The 24,443-nt window shown below is 39.2% G+C and overlaps 1 protein-coding gene across 1 annotated transcript in view; it reads left to right on the top strand.

The window, feature by feature from the left end:
• Positions 1–15,443, top strand: part of LRRC3B (leucine rich repeat containing 3B) — a 143,403-nt gene extending 127,960 nt beyond the window's left edge. Inside the window, exon 2 of the mRNA XM_018570099.1 lies at positions 13,948–15,443. Coding sequence (XP_018425601.1) covers positions 14,092–14,871 — 780 coding nt within the window. The 5' untranslated portion in view covers positions 13,948–14,091 and the 3' untranslated portion in view covers positions 14,872–15,443. The remainder of the gene's footprint in view (positions 1–13,947) is intronic.
• The last annotated feature ends 9,000 nt before the right edge of the window (positions 15,444–24,443 follow it).

The following is a 24,443-nucleotide window of genomic DNA, read 5'->3' as shown; positions in this document are numbered from 1 at the left end:
ACATTAGTAGAAGCACCACACTTCCTATTTTAATGTACATGGGGGGCAAGGACAATCATCATTTATATTTTGGTTGTAATTGTCACCCATTTAGTATTTAATAACTTCCACTGAAGCATATGAGTAAAACCTGCTAGATGTTTGCGCTGCTCAGTTTACCCATCTGTTTAAAAAAAAAAAAGTATTAAAATATTGTCGGATTTAAGAAAGCAACAGCAGGTCTTAGAAGCTACTTGCTTAAATGAAGATGATTACTGATCTCTGTTGGTAGAATATAATTCACTTAAACATATTTAGATATTTTAAAGTGGACCTTGCTTACCTAAATACAAAAATCCCCTGTGCATACAGTGCTTCAGATGTTTTGATCCCAAAACATCTTTAAGTGATTTGTAAAATGAAAGCATTAAATGTCAACTTACATTTTTTTCCCCTACTTTCAGGGACTGTCCTCTGGGAAGGCTATGTCACCAGTGCTTTGTAGGTAAACTGTGACATCTGTTTGAGGAAAATTGGAAATATTGATTCTAGGGGATCAGAGTGTGTATTAAACCTTTTTCCTGGTCTGTCAACCAGATCTGTGACATCTGTGTAGAAAGAAAAAGAATGAATGGGCTTTTTCCAGAAATCTTGTAAGATCCTGTGAAAAAACCTATTCTATTATTTTTTTTACACAGATCTGATGTGATGATGTCATAGGTGGGCTGGCTGACTGCTCATGTCCTTTTTTTTTTTATGGTAGCGCAGGTTTTCAGCCCTTGAGCGGAACAAAGCAGTGAGACTGGGGTGTAAGAGAAAACAACTTAACAAATAACTATAAACATTTAAATTAGTTTGGCTACATAGATTTCTCTAATACAGTCAGTTTATTAAGGGGAGATGGGGCGAAAAGTCGGCTTTATTAACAATATTTGTTTTCATATTTCACTATTAAATGACAAATAGCACCGTTTTTCTTTTTTTTTCCGGTTTGCAGTTTGTCTTTAATTCAGAGATAAAATCCAAGGGACAAACCCAGCCGTACCCTAATGTGCTTTTACCAAACAAGAATTCATGGGAATACAAACTACTTACGTTACAGGAAAATTATACAATGCTTACAAATTAATAATTTCTGGATCACTGTAAAAAGGAACTAATTAAGCAGCTGCAGTTTATTAACTATGTAAAATCTAAATATACTTTAACATTTTGCAACACTCCTAATATATGTGGAAAGCCTATACAAGCATGTGAAAAACAAATATTAAAACTTAAACCCTTCTAACTACTAGTAAAAATATCAGTGAGTGATTATATCTCACATAAGAAAGCAATAGAGATAGTTATTTCTCTTATGGGAGTATCTTTTGGCAAACAGAACCAAATAAAAGGAAGTATGCTACAGTTACGGCTTTGCCTATAAAAAAAAGTTGTTTCTCATGATGAAATGAATCAACCGGAGAAATAGCCTTAAGGTGCCCATACACCTTACGACCATCGCAAGACTTTTGTCTTGCGATGGTCGTAAGCTTATTAAAAGCTTGTACGATCTGCCCATCTTGGACAGGCAGATCGTACTTGCGATCATCGAAAGCCTGTCCCGCTTAGGGGAGGGCTTCCAAAGACCGCAATGAGGGGCAGGCTTCCGATCACTGCAAACGGGCACACCAGCCCGTTCGGCAGTTGTCGAACAAGCAGGCCACTAAGCTGCCGAGAATCGTATGATTCTCGGCGGGTTTTCAAGCATGCTTGTTCGACGGAAGACGTGCGACTGTACAGTAGAAACGGTCGCACGCCTTCAATACACTGTATGATTATCGCACGATCGCAGGATTTCCCGCGATTCTCGTACAGTGTATGGGCACCAGAGTCTGTAAAGTAGAAGTTTAATCATGGATTTGTTGAAATGCATGTGGTTATTATACTGTAGTGCCATATGCATTTTATACAAGGCTCATGTGCTTTCAATAAATGGTTTTACACTAAATGGATTTTTATTTTATATTGTTTACCTGCTATCAATATATGAGATAAAGTTTATCCTGCTGGAGAAATAATAGGAAGTTGTGAAGGACCAACTCCTTTTTTTACAAGGAAAGAAGAGATAAGAAGTGATGGCCATAGGAATTATTCATTGAGCGTAATTACCTTTCTTTTATGGGAAGGTAATAAATCCACTGAGTGCCTGTCAAGCTGTTTGCACAAGAGTACAAATAGGGCGTGAAGTTGGAAGAACATTTTTTTAACTTGCCAGAGACTATAGTAAAATGCACATCTATTCACAAACTGATTAAGAGACTGTGTTTAGATCTCACAATTATACATTTTGTGTATGTACTTTTTAATACTGGATGCTTGTTTTTCATGTTATGTAGAATACAATACATACAAATATGCACAGACACACACACACACACACACACATGCACACACACTGTCTATCCTTTCCCAGCAAATATACATTAGAAATAGTCTGTATGCAATAAGGATACACTAAAAGCCACTTAGCTTTTGTTATAGTTGGTCCATTATTTCCTTATTGAACAGGGCTCCCTGCATTAAGTGATCACAGGAAAATGGGTTCTTGATCATGACAGTCTCTCATTCCCGAGAGAGAGAGAGAGAGAGAGAGAGAGAGAGAGAGAGAGAGAGAGAATTCCCTGGAGCCCCTGAACATGGGTAGGTGAGAAAACTTTGTGACACATAAACACCATCCATAATCCTGCCAGCCATCGCCTCACATATATATTATTTATTATTCTTGCTGACCCCACAAGAACCCAAACTTAATTTGGTGTAGTGACTGTTATAGTAGTCATCACAGGTACAGCTGGGCCCCACAATACTGGTATGATCTCAGGCAGGCCTATATCTATAGTCTACAAACCATGACTTTTTGCCAGAAGCATAGGAATGTGTCATAACATGTGTGGGTTGGTTGGTGCCAACTGCTAATTACTATGATCTATGAAAATCAGTGCACTCTACAATTATTTTGCACTCTCTAGTCCCCCAACAATGCCACTTTAATAGTACTTTTAGGCATACTTCATGCTTACAAAATTTGATGAGACAATGATGGGAAAATCCGTTTGTTACACCCTGAAATGTTGCATCCTTAGGCTGTGACCTATGTCACCTTTTCCTATGCCTTGTCTCTTGTCACACCTGCCTACAATTAGCAATGAGCCCTTTGAAAGCTATTTTTATATTTCAGTAAGCTATTAAACACAGTAAAAGGAGCTGCTTTAGTGCCGATTTATTAAGACAGTGCAAAGAGCATTGATGTGCTTAACACCTGTGATTTCCCCTTTCACCAGTTTATAGCACACAGAATGATGACAGATGACTTATGATTCTTCACCATGGGTTATTGCACTTTACATTATTGAATACAGACAATAGTGTTGCTTGCCTATTGCTGAATGTAGTTCCAAAGATGAAACTGTTTGGGGATCTCTTAACTAAATAGACCTATTACACTATTGGTATTAATATAGATGCACTGAGCTAGTGGATAAAACTACTTCTATCTTTTTTCTGCAGAAAGTACAAAGTAAATAATTGTTCTGTCTTTGCATTGCACATTGTTAAAGCAACCTTGCATGTCTACACAAGCTGACAGAGAATGTCACAAAAAATCTGGCTGCAATGGACCGTATGGTGGCAAAGATAATATGTCCCATGATGTTTCATCCTCAGAACTTATTCTTCTCTCCTGCTGTGATCACTGATCAGAAGAAATGAAGGTGACATTTGAGCTAAAATGAATGAGAAAATAAGACATTGAACCAGTTTAGGTACAGATTTGTGTGTACAATGTATTGAGTCTTTCTGGGTCACCTATAAGGCAGAGGCATATTTAGGATTGTGAAAGACCTACAACACACAGGAGAAATTTTTTTTAGGTGAACTGTGGGTGTGGCCAGAATGCGTCTAACAGCTGGAGTGGCTAACATGAGGATGACTAAATAGAATGTGAGCCTACTTCTCCTATACACTGCACACGTATGCCACAGTCCCTGTACCCACAAAATGCACTATAATTAATGTGCTACAAGTCTCACAGATACACTTGAACCTTAGGACAAAGGATCTTTTTAAAACAATGAAACTTTTCCATTAAATATGCTGTTCTGCACACAGAATATAGACAGAGAGCTAATACATAGTCAGTGCCCATTGTAACCACTTGCATACTGGCATTTTATGCCCCCTTTATTACCAGATGGACATGTAAACTGGCACAAAATGTGTTCTGTTTCGTATTATTTCTTTCTGTTGGGTTTCAGATGATGGGTCTGAATGCTGTTTTGTTTGTTATTCGTATTTGGATCTTTCAGAATTTCGTTTCAGTTTTGGATGGGGTTTTCAACTGGCCAGAAAACAGTTCCATGTCTGATTTAGTTTCATTTTGAACGAAATTCAGATGATCCAAAATTGGCTCTATGTGTAAAGCCGTAACTCTATGCTATCTAATAACAGTGGGAGCAGTGGCTGCAGTAGCCACGTCCTCCTGGAATAATGCGCCAGTAGACTAGCCGTTTGAATGCAATGGCCAATCCGCAGGTGGTTAAAGAAGAACTATATTAAAATAGTTGAGGACTACTTAGCAGCCAACAAATGTTGTGACAATAAACACTTTTGTTAGGATTTTGTAACATACAACATGATGTACACTGTGCTGCGGTCAGCACTGTATAATGTACAACATAGCATATAGAGTACCGGGGTCAGGACTGTATAATGTACAATAGCTTATACAGTGCAGTGGCCAGGACTGTGTAACATTCATCATCCCATTTATAGTGCAGTGGTCAGGACTAATGTATAGCACTGCCTATATAATGTACAACACTGCATTTACAGTGCAGGCCAATTTCATGTAAAACATAGTATAAATGTTGGTGTCTATGATGAGTGCCCCCTAAAGTTTGAGTTCGTTATTGATCAATGGGAGCTACATAAAGAAGATTCTTGGTATTAAGTGGAGACTTACTGTAGAGAAGCTTCACAGCTCCCACACCATTACCTCCCACGTGCTGGGTCTGTGCAGAGTAACGTCAGGCTACATCTATGCAGGCAGCTTTAGGCTGAATACAACTCCAACTGATACTGTCAGCACAGCAGATAATTTTTTTTACATTTTTCTCAATAGCAACAAAGCATGGTGTTCCCCTTTTTGCACATCAAATGCCTTTAGAAAAAAACAAATATTACATTGTAAAAGTGGCAGCACCTGTATGTAGATAATATTTGTTTTTATACAGATTTCAGCTTTAAAGGCTTCGCTAAATCCAGGCATTGGCAATAGATTTAAAACATGACCAAGGATTCCAAGAGCCCATAGGTTACCTAATGAAAAAATAGGCCAGTATTTATCTGCTTTAAGGTACTTTTTCTCAATAAAAGCATTCACGCCATTGCATGACACAAATGTTGTCATGCGTATAATGCACATGCACTGGCAAGAGTTTTTAACATGCATTGCACTACCTTTCTTAAATACATTTTCAAAGAAAATAATTTAGACTGAATTCTATTAACATGCATTACAGCAGGCTGTAATACGTTATTGCACGTCTAAATGCACTACACTGCAGGAAAATGCTACATATCCAATTTTTTTAGCAAACTGAACTCATGCGACATAAGGCACATTGCTTTGCTCTTGGATTGGGACTGCATTAGACAACACAGCATAGTGTAGTCCAATGCATCCCAACACTGCTGTTGTGAATGAGGCTTGAAACCACTACACATTCCCTTTTTCTACTTTACTTTATGGATCTTTCTCGGATTTATGTGTGTGTGATGTGATGCTTTTGTAGTACTTACCTTTACAGATCATTAAATAAATGCTGTGTGATTTCCCTTCGAGCCTGCACTATTCATTGCAGTTTTATTTTGTGGCCTTCCAAATAACCCAGAAAATTGTCAGTGTTAACAAATTTGAAATATTTCTAAAGTGCAGTGAAGATTAAAATCATTCATCTATGCTGCTTTTCCTTAGTATGGTGTACATGATAGAAACATGAAATCCTACAAGCATTTGGTTAGCTTCAGTGCACCTGTCTGCCACTGTTAGTGTATTTGATTGTTTCTTACTTCCAGGGTGATTATCTGCAGACAAAAACATGTGTTAGTTATTTTTATGTTAAGGTCAAGGGCAGTCTTAAAACTGCAAAATGTTAAAGGTAAATTGCAGTTTCCAAGTTGGCATTCATTGATATCTCTTGAAACAAATATGCCATATCTGTACTTTAAGCCATATTTACAGATGTTTACAATACTTCAAAAACAATAATTCCAGATTTGGCAGTTTGGATTAATGCTTAAACTCCAACAGATTTTCCATGAAGAGAATTTTAGATTTTGGCAGCGGTGCCATTGCCAAGGCAGTGGGTATTGCAGCCCAGTTTTTTTATATTGTTTCTCAGACATTAAGGTAGCCATTCATGTCAATGTTCTTTCCTGGTTGTACATCCTGATGCAAGGAAGCACTGGTTATACAATTACAATTTGTTGATCCTTCTTTTCTATCATTGAAAAGGAAAGGAAGGTTTTAAGTGGCAAGCCAACATGACAGCAGACCCTGGTGGATTCAATGACCGGCAAGCATCATTGGTAGCTTTGCCAATGAAAATTCAGAAGGAGATTATGTCACAATGGGCACGGACACAGCTATATTGGGGGTAATTAACCGTATATTTTAGGGCTGGTACTGATTAAAATTTTCGTGTTTCATTAATCAAATTTTTTTAAATCGATTAATCAATTAATTTCGATTAATTATAACGCACATACAGATCCAACTACATTGGCCTATACACATACATCACAGCAATGAAGTAATAAAATGAACTAGGATCACACTAATCCAGCACGTTATTAATCTCACGTGCAACACTCAATATGGCCACCACTTGAGTTGGGCAACTCAGAATAATAACGTGCTGGATTAGTGTGATCCTAGTTCATATTATTACTTCATTGCTGTGCTGTATGTTTATAGGCCAATGCCTTGGCTGGCGCTCGTGCAGAACAAGTTTCTTGGCCAAACCTCTTAGTTGTAACAAAACTGGAAGTCAGGCAGTCGCAGAACTCGATAAGTTCTCAGTGTCGACAGATCACCGGCCCAAGTGGCTCCGTTGGCTAACAAAGGTAAGGGGGGAGGAGTCCGGTGATGTCACTGACTCCTTCCCCTTCCCTTCGTTAGCCAACAGAGCCATTTGGGGAAGGGGGAGGACTCTGGTGACGTCGATGTCCGTGACTACACCGGATCCCCGACGGGACTCCCAGAAGCCAGCGGAGAGGTGAGTGTTTTCATTACTGCTTAAAATTCTTTTGATCGATCAAAATTTTTAACGCTTAATCGAGTAATGAATCGTTAATTTCCGCAGCCCTATTATATTTATTTCATTATGACAGGAAAGCTATATTTACATTGCAGTAAACCAATAGTTAACTATAAACATTTCACTAGGGGGAAAGTTGGTCACTGAAGCTGCTTCAGTCGACAGACTTTCACAGGCAGGAGCAAAAAGCACTGATTATTACAAACAGTCTCTTTATAAATCGATTGTTGGCAACCCTACATAGTTATATTACCTGTTACTTCTTCCAGTAGATCTGGTATTTTTCTATTTCCTTGGTAAAATTCCACAGCAGAGTTGTCACCATGTGGACTCAATACACTAGTCTTACAGTGTTACACTTATCTTTTTGTCTATAGACTCCATCGAAAATAACATCTTTTTGCAAAACAATATTGCCAAAAAAGCCTAGTTTATGAAAAAAACAATGTTTTCTGCAAATACACTTCAGAAAAAAAATCCTTTGAATGTCACACACAGTTATAAGCTCAATGGCCAGTTCACTGGCTGCATTTATCCTCGTGGTCAATACCTGTAGCTCATAAACATGAGGTGAGTGATTTCCTCTGTGACAAAGAAGCTGTCACAGGTCGACTCTATTGATCGGGAAGTGAGCAGAAACATGCACCGATCCGCTCCCTTCCCGATCGTCTCCCTGCAGTAAGCGGTGACTGTCAGTCACCGCTTCCCGCAGGGATTCCCCCATCCCCTTTCCGATCCTCCAGCGCTGACTGGAGGAACAGATGGGGAGGGGGCGGGCAAAGCTGGCTCTGCCTCTAGATAGGCAGAGCCAGCTGTCACTCACGCAGCTGGGGGGATCCAGACAGTATTGTCAGGATCCGTCCTGGCTGCAGCTCTTTCAGTGCCCGCAATATACGTGACCCTGAAGAGAACTATGGGGAAAAACACTTACCCCATAGTTCTCTTTTAACTTATAAATGATTTATCAAAAATATTTTGCTGTTCGAAACCTTTTAACTAGCCCTTAAATAATTCTGTTTGTTATTTTAAAATGCCAAAATATAGAAAAAGTAGTGAAGTTTTTGATTTTGGTTTAAGCTAACTATTTTTTTTGCATTAATCGTCATGTTCCACATTAGTGTTGGCATGGTTGGAGCCTGTCCCTTGCCCTTATCCTTGGTTCTATAATGTATCCCTCTTTCCCATCTCATGAAGTTTGGAGGTATGCGTTTAGAGACAGGGAACAAGAGTGCTCTTGTAGGTCCATATTATCAAATCACTCTCTCCACACCACTTGTGATCTAGAAACATTAACAAAACAAAGTATCCCTCTCTACTTTATTAAAAACTATATAGCACTCCACTTCTATGCTCCTTAATGTTGGGGGAGCATATGATTATCTTTGCAATAGTCATGTCATGCAGATTTTCTGAGGTATTGCCTCTGGTATACTGCCCACTGCAGCAGTGTTCTGGGATCAGACACAAGCCCTGGTAATCCTTCCAGTAGATCTGTTATTTTTCTATTTCCTTGGTAAAATTGCGCAGCAGAGTTGTCACCATGTGGACTCAATACAATAGTCTTACATGGACATGTCATTAAAATGAACTATAAATAAGCAGTAAACAATACTTTTTTTTAAAATTGAAATAGGAAATAGAAACTTTTTTTTTTTAAATAGTTTTAAACTATGTGAGTAAAAGCTGGCTGTTGAAAGCACACCTGTTTGTGTTATATAGTTTGTCCCAACTGCTGTAACTGACACTATTTCAGTTTGATCTGTTGAAGGAAAAAGAAAAATATGGGATTAACAGGCAGGAAAAACATATAATCAAACGATGGGGTATATTCACGAAGCTGCCGAGGGCAGCCGAGTGAATGACCGATCTGAAGTGAAGTGAGCCGAACACTGTTCGGCTATTCACTTCAGGCTGGTATGGCTAATTTCAGCCGCACATCGGCTGAAATCAGCTGTACATCGGCTTGCTTCGTGTGGCTTCGGGTCGGCTGAGCCGAACCTCCGGCAGGCTACTCACTGCTGTTCGGGCTATTCTTAAAGATCCCGAACAGCAGTGAGCGGCATTCGGCTCGGCTGTTCTGCTCGGTCCCTCAGAGGTACCGAGCAAAACAGAAAAAGAGTGAAAAAAGTTAAAAAAGTAAATAGCAAACGATTGTGCGGAGCTAGCAGTGACAGCTAGCTCCGCCCAATAGTTTCCTATTGTCCGGCGGCTCTGCTGCTGTGAAAAAGAAAAGAAAAAAAACTCTCTTGGGCGCTCTGGGAGCCTCCCGTTCCAAGGCCGCCCAGGAGAGAAACGCCGATGTGTCTTTTTTTTTCTTTATTCTGACACGATCGATGTCAGAATAGAAAAAAAAAAATTCCCATTGAAAAGCATTGGGACATTACTATTGGCTATTTCAATTTGCAATAGCGAATAGTAAACTAGCATTGTACCCGCCCTCTGCTGCAGTTTTTTTTTTTTCTATTCTGACATCGATTGTGTCAGAATAAAGAAAAAAAAGGACACAGCAGTGTTTCTCTCCTTGGCCAGCCGGGAGCAGGAGACTCCCGGGCCGCCAGGGAGAGTTAGCTGTTTGGAGATCAGTGTCCCTGGTTAGCAGGTAACCAGGGACGCTGATCTCACTGCAAGTAGCCGGAGCCAGCCGTAAGATCACGACTGGCTTCGCCCAGCTGTCAGAAGCAGGCTGTCGGCTGGCTAATGGCCGGCTGCTCTGCCAGCTTCGGCTTTCAGCACGGCTCAGCCGAGCCGATGCATATGCCCGTACAGCACCCCTTTGGTTCTACTGAACCGAAGGGGTCCTGGGGCCGAAGCTACGGCCAGATCCTTCGGCAGCTTCGTGAATAGACCCCTATGTTACAAGGAAAGCTGCAGAAAAAAAACTGTTAATGCGACTATATCATATATGTTATTTTTTTATTTTGTCGATAGTTCTATTTTATCTTCACCTCTCATAATCTTCTCCTATCTGTTTTTACATGTCTTGCATTGTCACCGCTGTAAATAGATATTTGAAGTCACCCTTGTAGTGTCATCGGTTGCTAGCAGATGGCAGCATTCCGTGGCCTCCAGTTATTCAAGCTATCATTTATGAATGCTGGGTTATATGGCAGGTTTTCAAAAGGAGCAAGAAACATGCATATGCAAATATTGATCACAGTGCATTCAAATGTGGAACTAATGTGTCTGTCTAATATCTTTGGAGCACATGGAGAAGAAACATAAAGAAGAACATTACTGTCATCACTAGAATTTAATTAACTAGAACAAACATTTGGAAGCATCATAAATCCATATGGCTTCCTTGTGACCAAACACAATATTTCTGCATGCTGTAAATGCAAGCATAACAGAATCCTGCAACTCTGGATGGCTGTGTTTGTCTTACAAGAAAATGCCTATGCTTTGATCATAAGAAAATAACAGGCTTTGTGAAAGCAATATTGTCACCTATGAAGCAAGTTTACTAGGTTATTGAGCAGTGGAGACAATGCAGAAATCAGTTTTTACATATATGCTATCTTTCTAAGTAATCAGTACTAGGATGTTGATTTTGCTTTTTTTATTTAAACCTCTGGCAGTACTTGGATGAAGCACAGTTTATAAATAATATTAATAATACCATATTAAGGACTCATTCACACTAGCCCTGTGTATGGGAGATGCAATGTAGTGTTACAATGCCTCACTGTGTTCACATTTTTCTTTTTATGAAACTTTATTGACGTGTCACAAAATGACACTTTATTTAAGTCTATGCACCGCTGCGTGCTGTGAAGCGGTGCAATGACATGTGGTGTCGGTGTGGTGAGTTACGCTACATAAAAATGCAGTAGACTGCATCACACTTATACAATTTTTTTAAATAAAAATACAGTGCACTGCACCACACTTCAATGCAGCATTATGGTTTGAACAGGACACTTAGAAAACAATTGTTTTCTAGGTGCCCTTGCCCCACTGCAAGGGTTATTTGCTTGCTTAAGTCTAGGGTATAGTGTAAAGCAGTTTTACTTTGCCTCCTTTTGCCTGGCACTCAGCACTAACCTCATCTTCCCTACGCTTATATGGCTATGGCTTATAGACTGTCCCTCGGAGTCCTCACATATAATGCAGGGTTATGGACCCTACATTGTGCTTGATGATGCCACGTTGGCCTCCAACTGCCAGAACTGAGGGGGGAAGAGGCTGTGGGTGCCAATCTTAAAGCGTGGAAGGAGCCTGCGGAAGCAGGAATCAGGTAAGTAAAAGTCCTTTTTCCAGGTAACATAGACAAAAACATGCAGGGCAGTCCCACTGCAGGGGAGGTTTTGTGGTTTTCCCTGAGTTCAATTTTAAAAAGAATGAAAACCACTTTTGAAATTACAGTGATGTGTTAAAATGTATAAGATATTTTAGTGATGGGGTTTGATCTACACTAAGCATCTGTTGCAGATGATTGTGATAGCCATAAAACAGCTGTGGTAATAGTTGTGTTTGCAGAATATAAGCTTTAGTATTCAAACTAGCTTTGACATGTATATTAAAGTCCTATGCTGATTTTATTATGGGGCCCCATGGTGCTGCATGACCTGATATTTACAAAGGGTATGAGAACAAGCAGGTTGAGCATATTGGAAATATCTTGAAGTAATCTGAATCGCGATCATTCCCTTCAGATTTCAGAAAGGTAATGGACCTTTCAATCGTAGGGTAGGCAATGAGAAGCTGATATCTTCTGTTTCCAAGGCTATATTTGGAGATTATACTACCGCAGGCACATGACAACACCCCCTTCCCACCCTAATAACTGTCATGTCATGATTATAAATATAATTGCAATTATGAAAATAAAAACAGGGTGTGCTGTGGAAGTCAGCATGTCATTTGATTTATTAATAGAACTACAAATGGATTGTACTAGTTTTATGCCTCAGATTCTGCACAATGTTTGTTGCCTGTCTTTGCTTTTGCTCAAGCACTTTATATGGGAATCAAGACCTCCTTCCTTTTGCTGGTGATCCATCTAGTGATGCACCCAAGAATTCTATTTGCTTACCCCACTGCCTGGTTTTCACTGTTTGCTCATTTTGCAATCATTTGAAAAAGGCACCCCAGATCTTTTTCTTGTAGCACTTAAGGGCCAGTCCATAACATTGAAATACAATTTAACTAGGAATTTTAATTTATATTTAAAGTAGGAGTCTCAGGTGGTTGAATTACCCCTTTCTTTATATGTATGACTCCAATGGTGAGATCACCTTGCCAAAATGTCTATATCTCTACCCTACTGAATCCATTGCAAAACCAAGCAAGGGGTCTTAAACCTTCTGTTACATTCTCTGTAATGTAAAACATGTGAACCAGGAGATATATTCAGGAGTGTAGAGATAATGTCACTAGCACACCATTATAAAGTGTCCAAAAGTAAGTGCGTTTATTGATGCATATTGTCACTTAACAAGCACACCTTTTGGGGCCAGGCTGGGTCCCCTTTATCAGGCTCAAATTGAGAATATGTATTAAAGAGACAGCTCTTAAATAGACATACATCTTTGTTTTTCTATTTAAGGGCTGTTTCTGTAAACGGGGTGGTGGGCTAGTCTTTTCACTCACATTTCACTCTTTTTATGTCTATTTAAGGGCTGTATCTGTAATACACATTGCCATTTCAGCCTGATGAAGGTGACCCTGCACGGCACCGAAACATTGGGCTTGATAATTGACAATATGTGTCAATAAATGCATGTACTTTTGGACACTTTATAATGGTGTGCTGATGACATTATATCTACGTTCTGATCCAAGTGGCACCATCCACCGTCATTGCAAGCACCCATCCTGTATTGGGGTATCCGGTAAGGAGTTCGGGATAGACCAACTTGTAATGGCTGTATCAGGAGAGAGGTGCATAATCAGTTGCAGAGACCTCACTTACTGAGTCTTAAAATTAGTTGAATAATCAGTGGATGACTCAACTGTCCAGTATGCAACCAGAACTGGCGCTTTGGTTTTGGGTTGATTGAACCTTTAAATTAAATGTAAAGTCCTAATGAATAAGGTTACTTTCCAGTCTGGAACAGGCATGGCTTGAGGAATGGTTAAAGAGACCATTCCAGAAGACCATTAATTTCAACAAAAATCTTCCCATAAGATTATATGTACGTATACTGTATTTTATGCATGTTACTTGGCTGTAAAAGCCTACCTTTTGTAGACATCCAAATGCCCTGAGACTGCTGCTTGAAAATGCCATCATAGTTGTGATGTCAGCTGCCCCAACAGACTGGGCTGTCACTCAAATGACACTCTAGTGCATAGTATCCTCCCCCAGCTGCTACAAAAATAGTTATGTATGGAGGTGAAGGAAGGCAGAGATGCTAGGCCAGCACAGAGAATAGTTATACAGTCCCAGAAGAGAAGAGACCTATGATGTGAAAAACAACCCAAGAAAGCATTGAAAATACTTGCTTTTTCTGTGCATTTACCTGCATTTTTTAAATTTTACCACATGGTCTCTTTAACTATGTAGCTGCCAAACCTATGTATCTGTATGTATCTTTTCCTGTTCCTTGAATTGAAGTATAAGAATAATCAATTATGATAATCAATCCTTTTTTCTTTGTTTCAGATACTTCTCCTGAGCTGATGTTAACCGCAGCTATCCTCTCTGTGAAATATAAAACAATGAAGGTGCGGATTTGCTCTGGGGCATCCTTTACTGCTTCTTTTGGGTAAATGAGAAGTAGTCATGTTATTATGCTGACATCTAAGCATGAATTTGGTAGACCTGTGGCTAACACGCTCTCTCTCCATGTGTCTGCTCTTACAAAGCTTTGTTCTGATGATACTGTGTTTTCATTCTGCCAGTATGTGTCCCAAAGGCTGCCTTTGCTCTCATACCGGAGGCTTAAATGTCAGCTGCAGTAATGCCAATCTCAAGGAAATACCTAGAGACATTCCCCCTGAAACTGTTTTACTCTACCTAGACTCCAATCAGATAACTTCTATTCCTAATGAGATTTTCAAAGATCTCCATCAACTGAAAGTTCTTAACCTATCCAAAAATGCTATTGAATTTATAGACGAGCACTCATTTAAAGGAGTGGCCGAGACCTTACAGACGCTGGACTTGTCAGATAACCAGATTGTAAGTGTTCATAAAAATGCTTTTAATAACTTGAAGGCCAGGGCACGTATTGCCAACAATCCTTGGCATTGTGACTGTACTCTACAGCAAGTTCTCCGGAGCATGGCTTCTAACCATGAGACTGCCAGCAACGTTATTTGCAAAACGGCTGTACTGGATGAACATGAAGGAAGGGCATTTCTGACTAACGCCAATGATGCCGACCTTTGCAATCTTCCCAAACGGACAACAGACTATGCCATGTTGGTCACTATGTTTGGCTGGTTCACCATGGTGATTTCCTATGTGGTATACTATGTACGGCAAAACCAGGAGGATGCAAGAAGACATCTAGAATACTTGAAGTCCCTGCCGAGCAGGCAAAAAAAACCTGATGAAGCTGACGACATTAGCACTGTGGTATAGTACTTAAGGCAGGCTTAGGCAATTTGTGGTTCTGCCAGAGAGTTACAGAAAGACTTAGTTCAAATTTTGGTAATAGAATGGCGCTCATTAGAACAAACTCAGTTTAGTTCTAATGTTTGTTGTAAACCTTTTTGCCTTTTTAAAACAATTTACAGTAGCTAAATTTTGTTGCCACTGTTGAGCAAACAATACAAGATAACCTTCATTTGAATAATACACGGTTGTCTCTTTGATGGTATTCCAACCAACATAACTAGTATGTACTCATTACTTAGAATGCATTTCACTATTTAATAACAAAATATTTATTTTTTTAATTTCAAAGAAAAGAAAAGCTTAACTTTGAACTGTGCAACACTTAGTAATCTTACTCTATTGTTCTTTAGAACACGATGAATGACTGGGTTAACTTAGTTATTTTTATAGGCTAGTAACCATTATGCAAAATTGGTATCGGTTTAATACAAATATACATTGGGTTGGAGCAGTGTGGGCAGAAATTTAATAATAAATATAATGTTTTATGGTAAGATTTTTTTTTTTTGTGCCCTGCATAACTATATAATTATAAACTGGACAAATCATTACTGGTGTGTAGAACTTTATAGGAAGCACATTATAGACTGGCATGATTCATCAATATGGGTGGTTACAGAAATGTGTGTATAGATGAAAAGCATGCAATCAGTGGATCCCAATGTTGAGATTACTTTCTGTGTGACCTGCCTCCCTAAAGATTATTTGCATTGCTGCCTCTCTTCCTCTCAGAACACTTACCCACCTGGCATCACAGTTCCTCCTGACTCCTGCAAATCTAAGTTTCTGTGGTAGGAATGTATTACATCTATATGGAAGAGAAGGAGTCTAGATGCTCGGAACAATGACTCCAAAAAGTGTGGCAGTTGTGTAAGACCACTGGCATTTATGGGTATAGAAGTATGTTTTTTACGGTAGGTGCTGATGCACCAAAAAAGCAAGGTGAAAAGAATTGTTGCTTATAGGAGTTAAAATACAACAATCACAGTATAAGCTAATTATTTCTTCCTGTGGTACAATGGCATATTTTATATTTTAAGACCTTACCAAAATGATTCTCTGATGCCATAATAACTTTTATTTCTTCCTAGCTTCTAGCCTGTAGGAAGGATGCTTTCAAGCTACTGTACAGTCAGACACAGGAATGGGAGTGGATAGCCCATCCCTGTCTTTTCATTTTGTTCTATTTTTACTACTCAAGTGTCAAATATTAATGTATCCACAATTCCCGTCTGGAGCCCATTATGACATTGCCAGTAGTCTCAGGAGTGGCTCTGAGATTTAAAGTGAATTTCAACTTTTGCAGCTAAATTGGGATAAACATCTATTTTATATGTATTACATAGCATAATGTTAAAACTATTTAAAATGTACTGCTTACCTTTTTACTTGGTTAGAAATCCTACCAAGCTTCCCCTTGTTTGTAAATTAAAGGAGGGGGTTGTGGAGTAATGTTTAACATAGTTATCTCTGTCTGTGCTGTGCTGGCAGATCTCATTGTCAGTTGTAAACCATATTTGAACACTGCCACAACAAAGGGTTAAAGAGCTCAAAGCTTAGGTTTTGCCTTGTATGTTAATGCACTTTAAAAATTGTCTGTTGTCTGTCCCTTATTTCCACATTGCCATCTATTCTAAGCACTAGAAGCTGCCCATAGAGTCCTATGTATAAAACTGTTCCAAAAAACAACCAGAAGTGTAATAAATCAGTTTAAAAGAATATTTTACATATGCCGTGTGAATGGGAACACATCACAAATGCATAGTGTGTGTGTGGGGGGGTGTCTTAAATTTGACTGCAATGTTGGAAATACACTTTAAGAAGAACTGTGTGTGTACAGCTTACAGACAGGCAATAGTGGACTTGTTTACTCACCCGCATCAGCTTCAAAGCATCCTTCTGCAGGCTAGAAGATGATCCAAGTTGTAATGATGCTGGTTGTCCACTCTAAGAAAGCACAAAAGAGCACCATTTTATCTATTGGGGTCATCATTTTTCTTAGAACAAAATTTAAAAATGCCATCTGCTAGGATGTATTGTCTATCTACTGACACAGTTTGTTTCAGACTCCACAGCTGTCACTTGTCTATTATTACCAAAGAAGAATCATAAGAAAATGTGCTGGTAAGCTGTGAGAAAAAAAATAGATATAAAGTGAATGCTGAATATAAATGTGTCATTATATTACAAGAAGAACACTTATTTCATGATAGTTGTCCTTTAAGATGTGACTCTTGTTTCAGGTGGCGCCAAATTACATACAAAAGGTGGTCTCATCCTAAAAAAAAGTGTTTTGACTAAGAACTGTCAGTGTTGTGTATTGACTTCGATAAATTCATCCATTAACATATCAACTGATATTTGCAAGAAGTGAGAAGTGGGTGTGAAGCACCATGAACAGTTACAAAATAAAATAATTTTATCATTGCTCCACCCGGTCCCCAAATTATTCATCAAGGTGAAAATATGTGCAAGATAGTTTGTGTTGCTGTCTCATAGAAATAATTCAGATTCAGGCCTACACTGAACAATGAAAGTTTGAGTCTGGTTAGATGCCTTGCAGCAATACACTCTTATATGTTTCAACACTGTTAATAGCAAAGGCCCAGTTTGCTTGCATAGATTGGTGTAAGGGATGTGATTACACAGATCACATGTTGTCTTTCCTTCAATCACAGAGATCTCTATGGCTGATAAGTTTAGCCCACATCTAGACAAACAGCATCATGTATGAAAGTGCCAGGTCTCCAGGCTCACATCAACCCAGAGCTGGGAATTAAGTGTTGCATGCCACTTTATTCATAGCAGTACCATTGCAGAGCTCTGGCCTGACATACAGAAGCTACACAAGTGGGGGACAAATGAAATGTCAGCTGACATTTGATTAATGTACCAGAGTAGTTGATGGGGCATGAGGCCCCACCAACTTTCCTTCAAGCCCCATCCCCTTTTCCCAGTTTTGCCAAGGCTGGCGCAAAAAGCTGCATGCACATTACACATGAAGTGTATGAACTGTCATTCCTTGCAGAAGGTACAAGCTATACACATACTATAATATGATATAACATCTGAATATCTGAGGTGTCCCGAGTCGGATGCAATGCATTTAATTTACAAATTATTTGGTAACATAAACGCTTAGTAATATATTTAGCTTTACACAGATTTTATATACTGCCCTTAAAATTGCTAAAAGAAAACGTCACCAGTGTCTTAAGCCACCTAATATCTAAACTCACGAAATGGTGAGAAAGCCTACTAGTATAGCGCCTATGTTTTCCCCGGCAGGAAATAAATAGTATTTGGGGAACAATTTCTAATGTGCCCTTCACATGCTATGTGTACTAAAACAATTATAGTAATGCAAGTTTCATGCATTTTTATCAATAAAAAATCTTAACATAATGTATGGTGTTTTTCTTTAACTTGTAATTTCTCTCCATATAGTATGCGGTAATTTTGGTTGCAGTCATTTGTATGGTGCTATTGTATCGTAGATACTGAATTGACCCATACAACATCATCTCTAATACAGAGTTGAGAGGTTGGTACAATCTAACAGAATATTTGCCTATTGGTCTAAATTTTGAAACAATATATGAAGGTTCCAAAAAAGCGAAACCTATAAAAAAAATTGCCATAAAAAGATGTGCGTACCTCTCAAGTACCTCTCAAGGTAAGTGGCCTATAAGAAGCTCCAGTGCAAAACCCCGGGTGCTGGTCCAGCTCGTTGCACTACAGCAAATCAGTCAGAAAAGGAAATAAATCACTACACTCCAAGCAGCAGCAATTTTTCTTATTTCTTGAATGGAAGTAGGAGTAACCTCTGACATGTTTTGCACTGAAAAATGCAAGTATAGTCAGGGCCGGGTTTCCCACAAGGCCAACCAAGGCCCGGCCTCGGGGCAGCAGGGAGTAGAGGGGCTGCAGGGGTGTGGAATTCTTATCTGCCGATGCCCGGGACATGCAGTTCTGGGTGTCAGGCGGGTAGTTGTTTTCTACATTTAGCCCAGCTTTGGGCAAGCAGAGCTAAATGTACAGCGGGGAAGCCGCCACCTGTTTTGTACAAGTGATCTTGGTGATGTCGCTGAGATCACTTGTATGCAGCCTGCAGGTCTGCCATTCTCCATTGGGGGGTTTTTGGTTGGTAGGGGGGCACATTGAGGAACCTGGCCTTGGCGCAGCAGAGAAAGTCAATCCGGCCCTGAGTATAGTCCATAGTTAGGGTACTTGAATGCATTTTTAAGATTTAACTCTTGAGTTTAGTGTCACTTTAATGAATAAGGTAAAGGTGTGTTCACTTGAATTATCAACTGATAAAGAAAATAATCCTACTTTCCTAAATTTCCTTTCCACATGATTGGATATTTGGAATTAACCTGGCTTCACCATGTTCACTAGGACAGAACACTTCAGTAACTTGTACAATAATTTTAGGCATCCCCAAACACAAATATGAGCAGCGATTTATTAATTCTTAAAATAAATAGGATGTAAAAGGTTATAGATTTTGAAAGAGATTGCTACTAATTGAAATCAGATTTACATTCCAGTACAAATTCCACTCTATATTTGTCTAGACCTAGAGTAGGCAAACTCCATCCCTCTCGTTGTGGTGAGACTCCAAACTCCAAATTAGGTATTGCAGGACTATGGCAGCGACAGGCATGACTCCTAGAGGCAAATGTATGCCTACCCCTGATCTAGGCCCAGTGTTCTCAATTAGTGGGTTGCGACCCATAAATGGATTGCAACCCTGTGTTCAGTGGGTCGCCTCGTTCCTTCTACTGTGCTAGGTGAGAGGTTCCTCAGCCTCCCCCTATAGCAGCACTGTCTGTTGAAGAATGCTGCCTGGCGCCGAATGTCAGCTTGAGGTGGGGTGGGTTGGGGGTATGGCCACGAGTGAGCTTCATCCATGCGTACATTACATATGTACATTGCATTGCTTACAGCTTCCTCATGTGCCCTGTACAAGTGCCTGGATTGGAGTGATGTCACATTCTCCCGGCTTCTCTACAGGGTGCACAAGGGAGCTGTACAAATAATGCACGTAAGGATGGTGTACCGTTACAGCACAGCAGCACACACTGGACCCCAGGCTGAGGATCTACTCCAATACTAGGTGCATCTAAAAAAAAAAGTTCATTTGAATGGCACCTCAAACGTGCCTCCCATCCACAGTTCGATCACATTAATATCGATTACAAATGCCCCCTTGTAATAGAAAATAATGAGCTGGTTGTTACAGCATATATACCCTTCCCTACTGATCCAACCCTATCTTGACAATTACACCCATAATTGGGTGAAACACATCACAGAGGGGCAGACCGTGGGAGGGACTTCATGGCATCTCACGAGTTTCAATGAACTTCATTGGATTCTTTCTGTCTGACTGTGATCAACCAGATCCCAGTCATTTATTATTTGCTTCAAATACCAAAAGATGAAAAACACCCAACGGGGACACCATTCATTTTCTAACAGGGAGATTAGGGAATATAGTTACATCCACCCAAGCATTTCTCAGAGAAACAAAGCCTCTATTACACCTTTTACAAGAGTATAATTATGAAAAATATTTAAAATTTGTCAGGGCAGATGTGTCTTCCCTATAGCTGATTACTCAACACAAAGAGGTTATTGAAGCAGTTAAAAAAATAATGATTTACCTAGAGCACAAAAAGACTATATTGCAATATGGTTAAAATTCTGTTTGGAACATAATTTCTTTTGGTTTGGTGGGCAAATTTACTGAATGAACATTGGGGCAGCCATTGGAGCTACATTTGCAGTGAGTCTTTGAAATGGTTCTATGGAGATATGTGAAATAGAGTTTGAAAATATCGCCACAATTATACTTTTATAAATGTTTATAGGTGATATTTTCATTATTTAGAGAGGGGATGAGAAATATTGTTTATTGCTTTTCGAGGAAGTAAAAAAAAAGCTGCGTACAGAGTTTTCATGCCAGTATAATAAAAAGATGGTAAGATTTTTAGATCTCAATATTCTGTGTAAAAAAAGATAGCATATATACCAAAACCCATGGACATCCCTGTCTCTAGTTGCCATCACCTCATATGGCTATCCAGCATCCCAAAAGGATCATTGTTTGAAAATGTTCAATTATGTGAAAATGGGAAAAGTATTGAAATTGAAATGGAAATATACAGTTGACACAATGGGGTTGATTTACTAAAGGAAAACAGCCGAATGAGGAAGTTTTGTAGTGAAAATTGCATTGCAAGTCAAAATACTGTTTTTTTTCTACTTTCCTTGCACATTATTGGGTATTCTTTGCAAAGTCAAATTTAACCACATTCACCAAGCTAAGGAAAACATACCCTGCAAAGCACAAATTTCCTTGCAAAGTGAACAGCCTATTTTCCTTTAGAAATTTAACTCCAATATCTGTTTCATAATTTTGTCAAGCAACGACCTGCTGCCTGATGATGTTGCCCCATCACCATGATGGGGCAACATCTGCTACTCTTGTTGCCAATGACAGTTCCCTTGCTGGCTGCTGTTTATCAACAAACCAATCGGGGATCATAGGTGAGGTTATTGACAAAATAAGGTTATGACCATATGTAGTCAATGAATTTACCCTTCATGCCCATCTGCCTTTTTCTACAAATTGAAGCCAGATGTTTGGGCAGGGAAACTGGCCAAGTATGACCAGTACGTTTTGGAAGTTTACTGAAACCAAAACTCTCCCCTAGTCCACACCCAGGTCAGGTAACATAACTGGCAGAATGTGGAACTAAATAATGACACGTTTTGCTGTTGACCAATGCATATTTGTCCACAGAGACATCAATCAGGATAGGTGTGGGCTAAAGCTAAAATATTATACCATTGTGGGATTGTTCAACAAATAGTGCTAAGTGTAAAAAAAAAAAGTGATCAATAACAACCATTACCAGTTCACTGAAGCTGGACCAACACACATCAATACAGATTGATTTCTGTAGGTACTGTACTTTGCACTAGAGTCTTGCTTCTTCCAATGTTTCTTTTGAATGACCCATGAAATGTGCTGGCTATTCTAAAATGTTAAAGCTTTGTGCAACAGAATGTATATTTTCAAAGATAATACCAGGACCAAGATATATAGCCTCAGTCTGAATGAAGATAGGTTAGGAAAAGGTCAACATTCCTGAACTTTCCATTTTTATGAGGACTGAACTAATGGTAATCCCCTTTTCAAGTTTAAAAACCCATCACATTTAATATGTTCCTATTAAAAGCCTTCAAACATTTGCATAATTTGGCCATAATCATGGAAATTGTGGTGTGCAACAAACCAGCCCGCAGCATCAACATACTCTCTTATAACAAAAACTATTAGCCTGGATGAAAAGGGTTCAAATGGGCTATTTTTCTTGTATGCAAATAGAGTTAATACAGAAAATAAGCAAAGATTTAGGAAGTAGCCTATGTGATTTTTCAATGTTAATTAGAACACCTGAACACTTCAATACTAAAAATTATTTAAAATAAAACTCAAGTTCAGACAGAGACCTCATCCCAGCACTGGGGCATTGGTTAGCTTATTTCCAAAACAAGGTAACCAAGTTAGTCAGTGTTAAGCCTAGTTATGGATGTACACAGAGGTAGAACACATTCACAGACCATTACTGCTATGATCAAGCTCTCACCACCCTTAAACAACGCCATGATTACAGTGTATCTGAATCCAAAATGAAATAAACGTTTTCCCCTTTATCTATTTTCCAATGATAACTGTAAATATTTGGATTTTTCTATCACTTGATTTGTATTTTTTTCTCCCCTAGGCTAACTATCCCCCTACAAACACACAGCATATGGAAGCAAAAGTAGTTTTGTAACACCTAAAATTGGAATGAGCACAGGTTCAGACTGTGCAAGGCACTTCCATCCAATCAGCTGCGGGCCAGGCATTGTCCGCCCTGCAGCTGCATGTAAATGAAGGGGCATGATGGTTGTGCTGAAGTCTTTACCTAATATGGCTACATAGCCATAATAGGTAAATGTAATTTACCAAATATAGGCATGTATCCATATCATCACTGATAGGAATGTAGCCTTAACATAACTGCATACTGCCCTCTGCTTACTTCAAGCTGTGGGTGGGGAATTTCTACATGTCTATATTTGGTAAATGGCATTTACCCAATATGGCTATGTAGCCATATCAGGGATATGGCATCACTGCATCCCTACTGCTTAGGTCAAGCCTTGGATAAACTCCGTGTTCAAGAGGAGCTCCTTCTGGGTTTGGAGAAGCTCAGATTTAGACCGGGTTCAATCCGAATCTGAGCTCATCTCTATTTACAATATCATAACAAAATGAATGCAATCACAAGCGGAAACATTTCTGCAGAGGGAACATACAGTAACTACCAGACTGACACAATTAGGAACATGTCCACAAAGACACAGGCAGTACTGTACTGACACATCCAGAAACAAGTCCACATATACAACCATTAACAACCAGAATACAGATACAATCAGCACCATAATAAAACAGCCAAAACATGTCCGCAGAGACACAATCAGTGCCATACTTACACATTAAAACATGTTCACAAAGACACAGTCAGTACAGTACTGGCACACTGCCAAAAGCATGTCAGCATACACACAGTTAGTCCTGTACAGACACAGGCAGAAACATGTCTGCAGAGATGCAATCAGAGCCATATTCTTGCAGCCAGAAACTTGCTGTGTCCAAGGTCTACTGTTAGAAGTGCAGCAGTGTTGGCTGTCTTAATGTCGTTGGAAATAATTATTTACACTATTGGCAAGAGCAAGTCAATGCAACATGCAACAACCAGTCAATGCAACATTAAATAGGGTATATAGCTGGTTTCTATAGATAACATTTTGAAAACAGTAAACAAAGGGACGGGTACTTCTACAAGTACAGTACTTCCTATCAATACTACCAGTGTACCACGCTTCCAGTACAATCTTACTGTCTGAGTGACCGGTGCTACGCACTTCACTTTCCCACAGGAACCATTACAGCTGACTTGCATGTGTCCTCCTCTGCACCCATGAGTTCCTGTAAAGTGACCTGGTGGTTGCTTGCAGCTAAGTTTAAACTCCTGTGAGGGGATCCCTGGTGGACCACCAGCTATCCCTTAGACTTCACTCTCAGGGAAAGCAGCCACATCAAGTTAATGTGTCTACATCCTTGGATTGGGACAATCTGTTTATATTATCATTTATATGACATATTAATTAATATTATATTTAATATTAATTAATATATATTTATCATTTATATGACATATTAATTTCACTTTGCCTGATTTATTAACACCATTTAGTATGCATGTCAAAGACAATAAGTGTGTCTGTTTCTAATCTTGTCTGCTTGCTATGTCAGTCCATCGGTATGTCAGTGTCATCTTGTCTTGTTTTCTAGGCCAATCCAATTTGCTCTCGTCCCTTCTTTGTCCACAGAGACAGTTGTATTCTTTACTTACTGTGTCCCACACATGCTGCCCATTTCTTTTAGGCTTACAGAGCCTAATGAC

Source organism: Nanorana parkeri, unplaced genomic scaffold (genome assembly GCF_000935625.1).
Source record: "Nanorana parkeri isolate BGI_ZX_2015 unplaced genomic scaffold, ASM93562v1 scaffold37, whole genome shotgun sequence".
Lineage (NCBI taxonomy): Eukaryota > Metazoa > Chordata > Amphibia > Anura > Dicroglossidae > Nanorana > Nanorana parkeri.
Note: the sequence above shows the minus strand (reverse complement) of the source record. Positions and strands in the feature narration are given on the sequence as shown.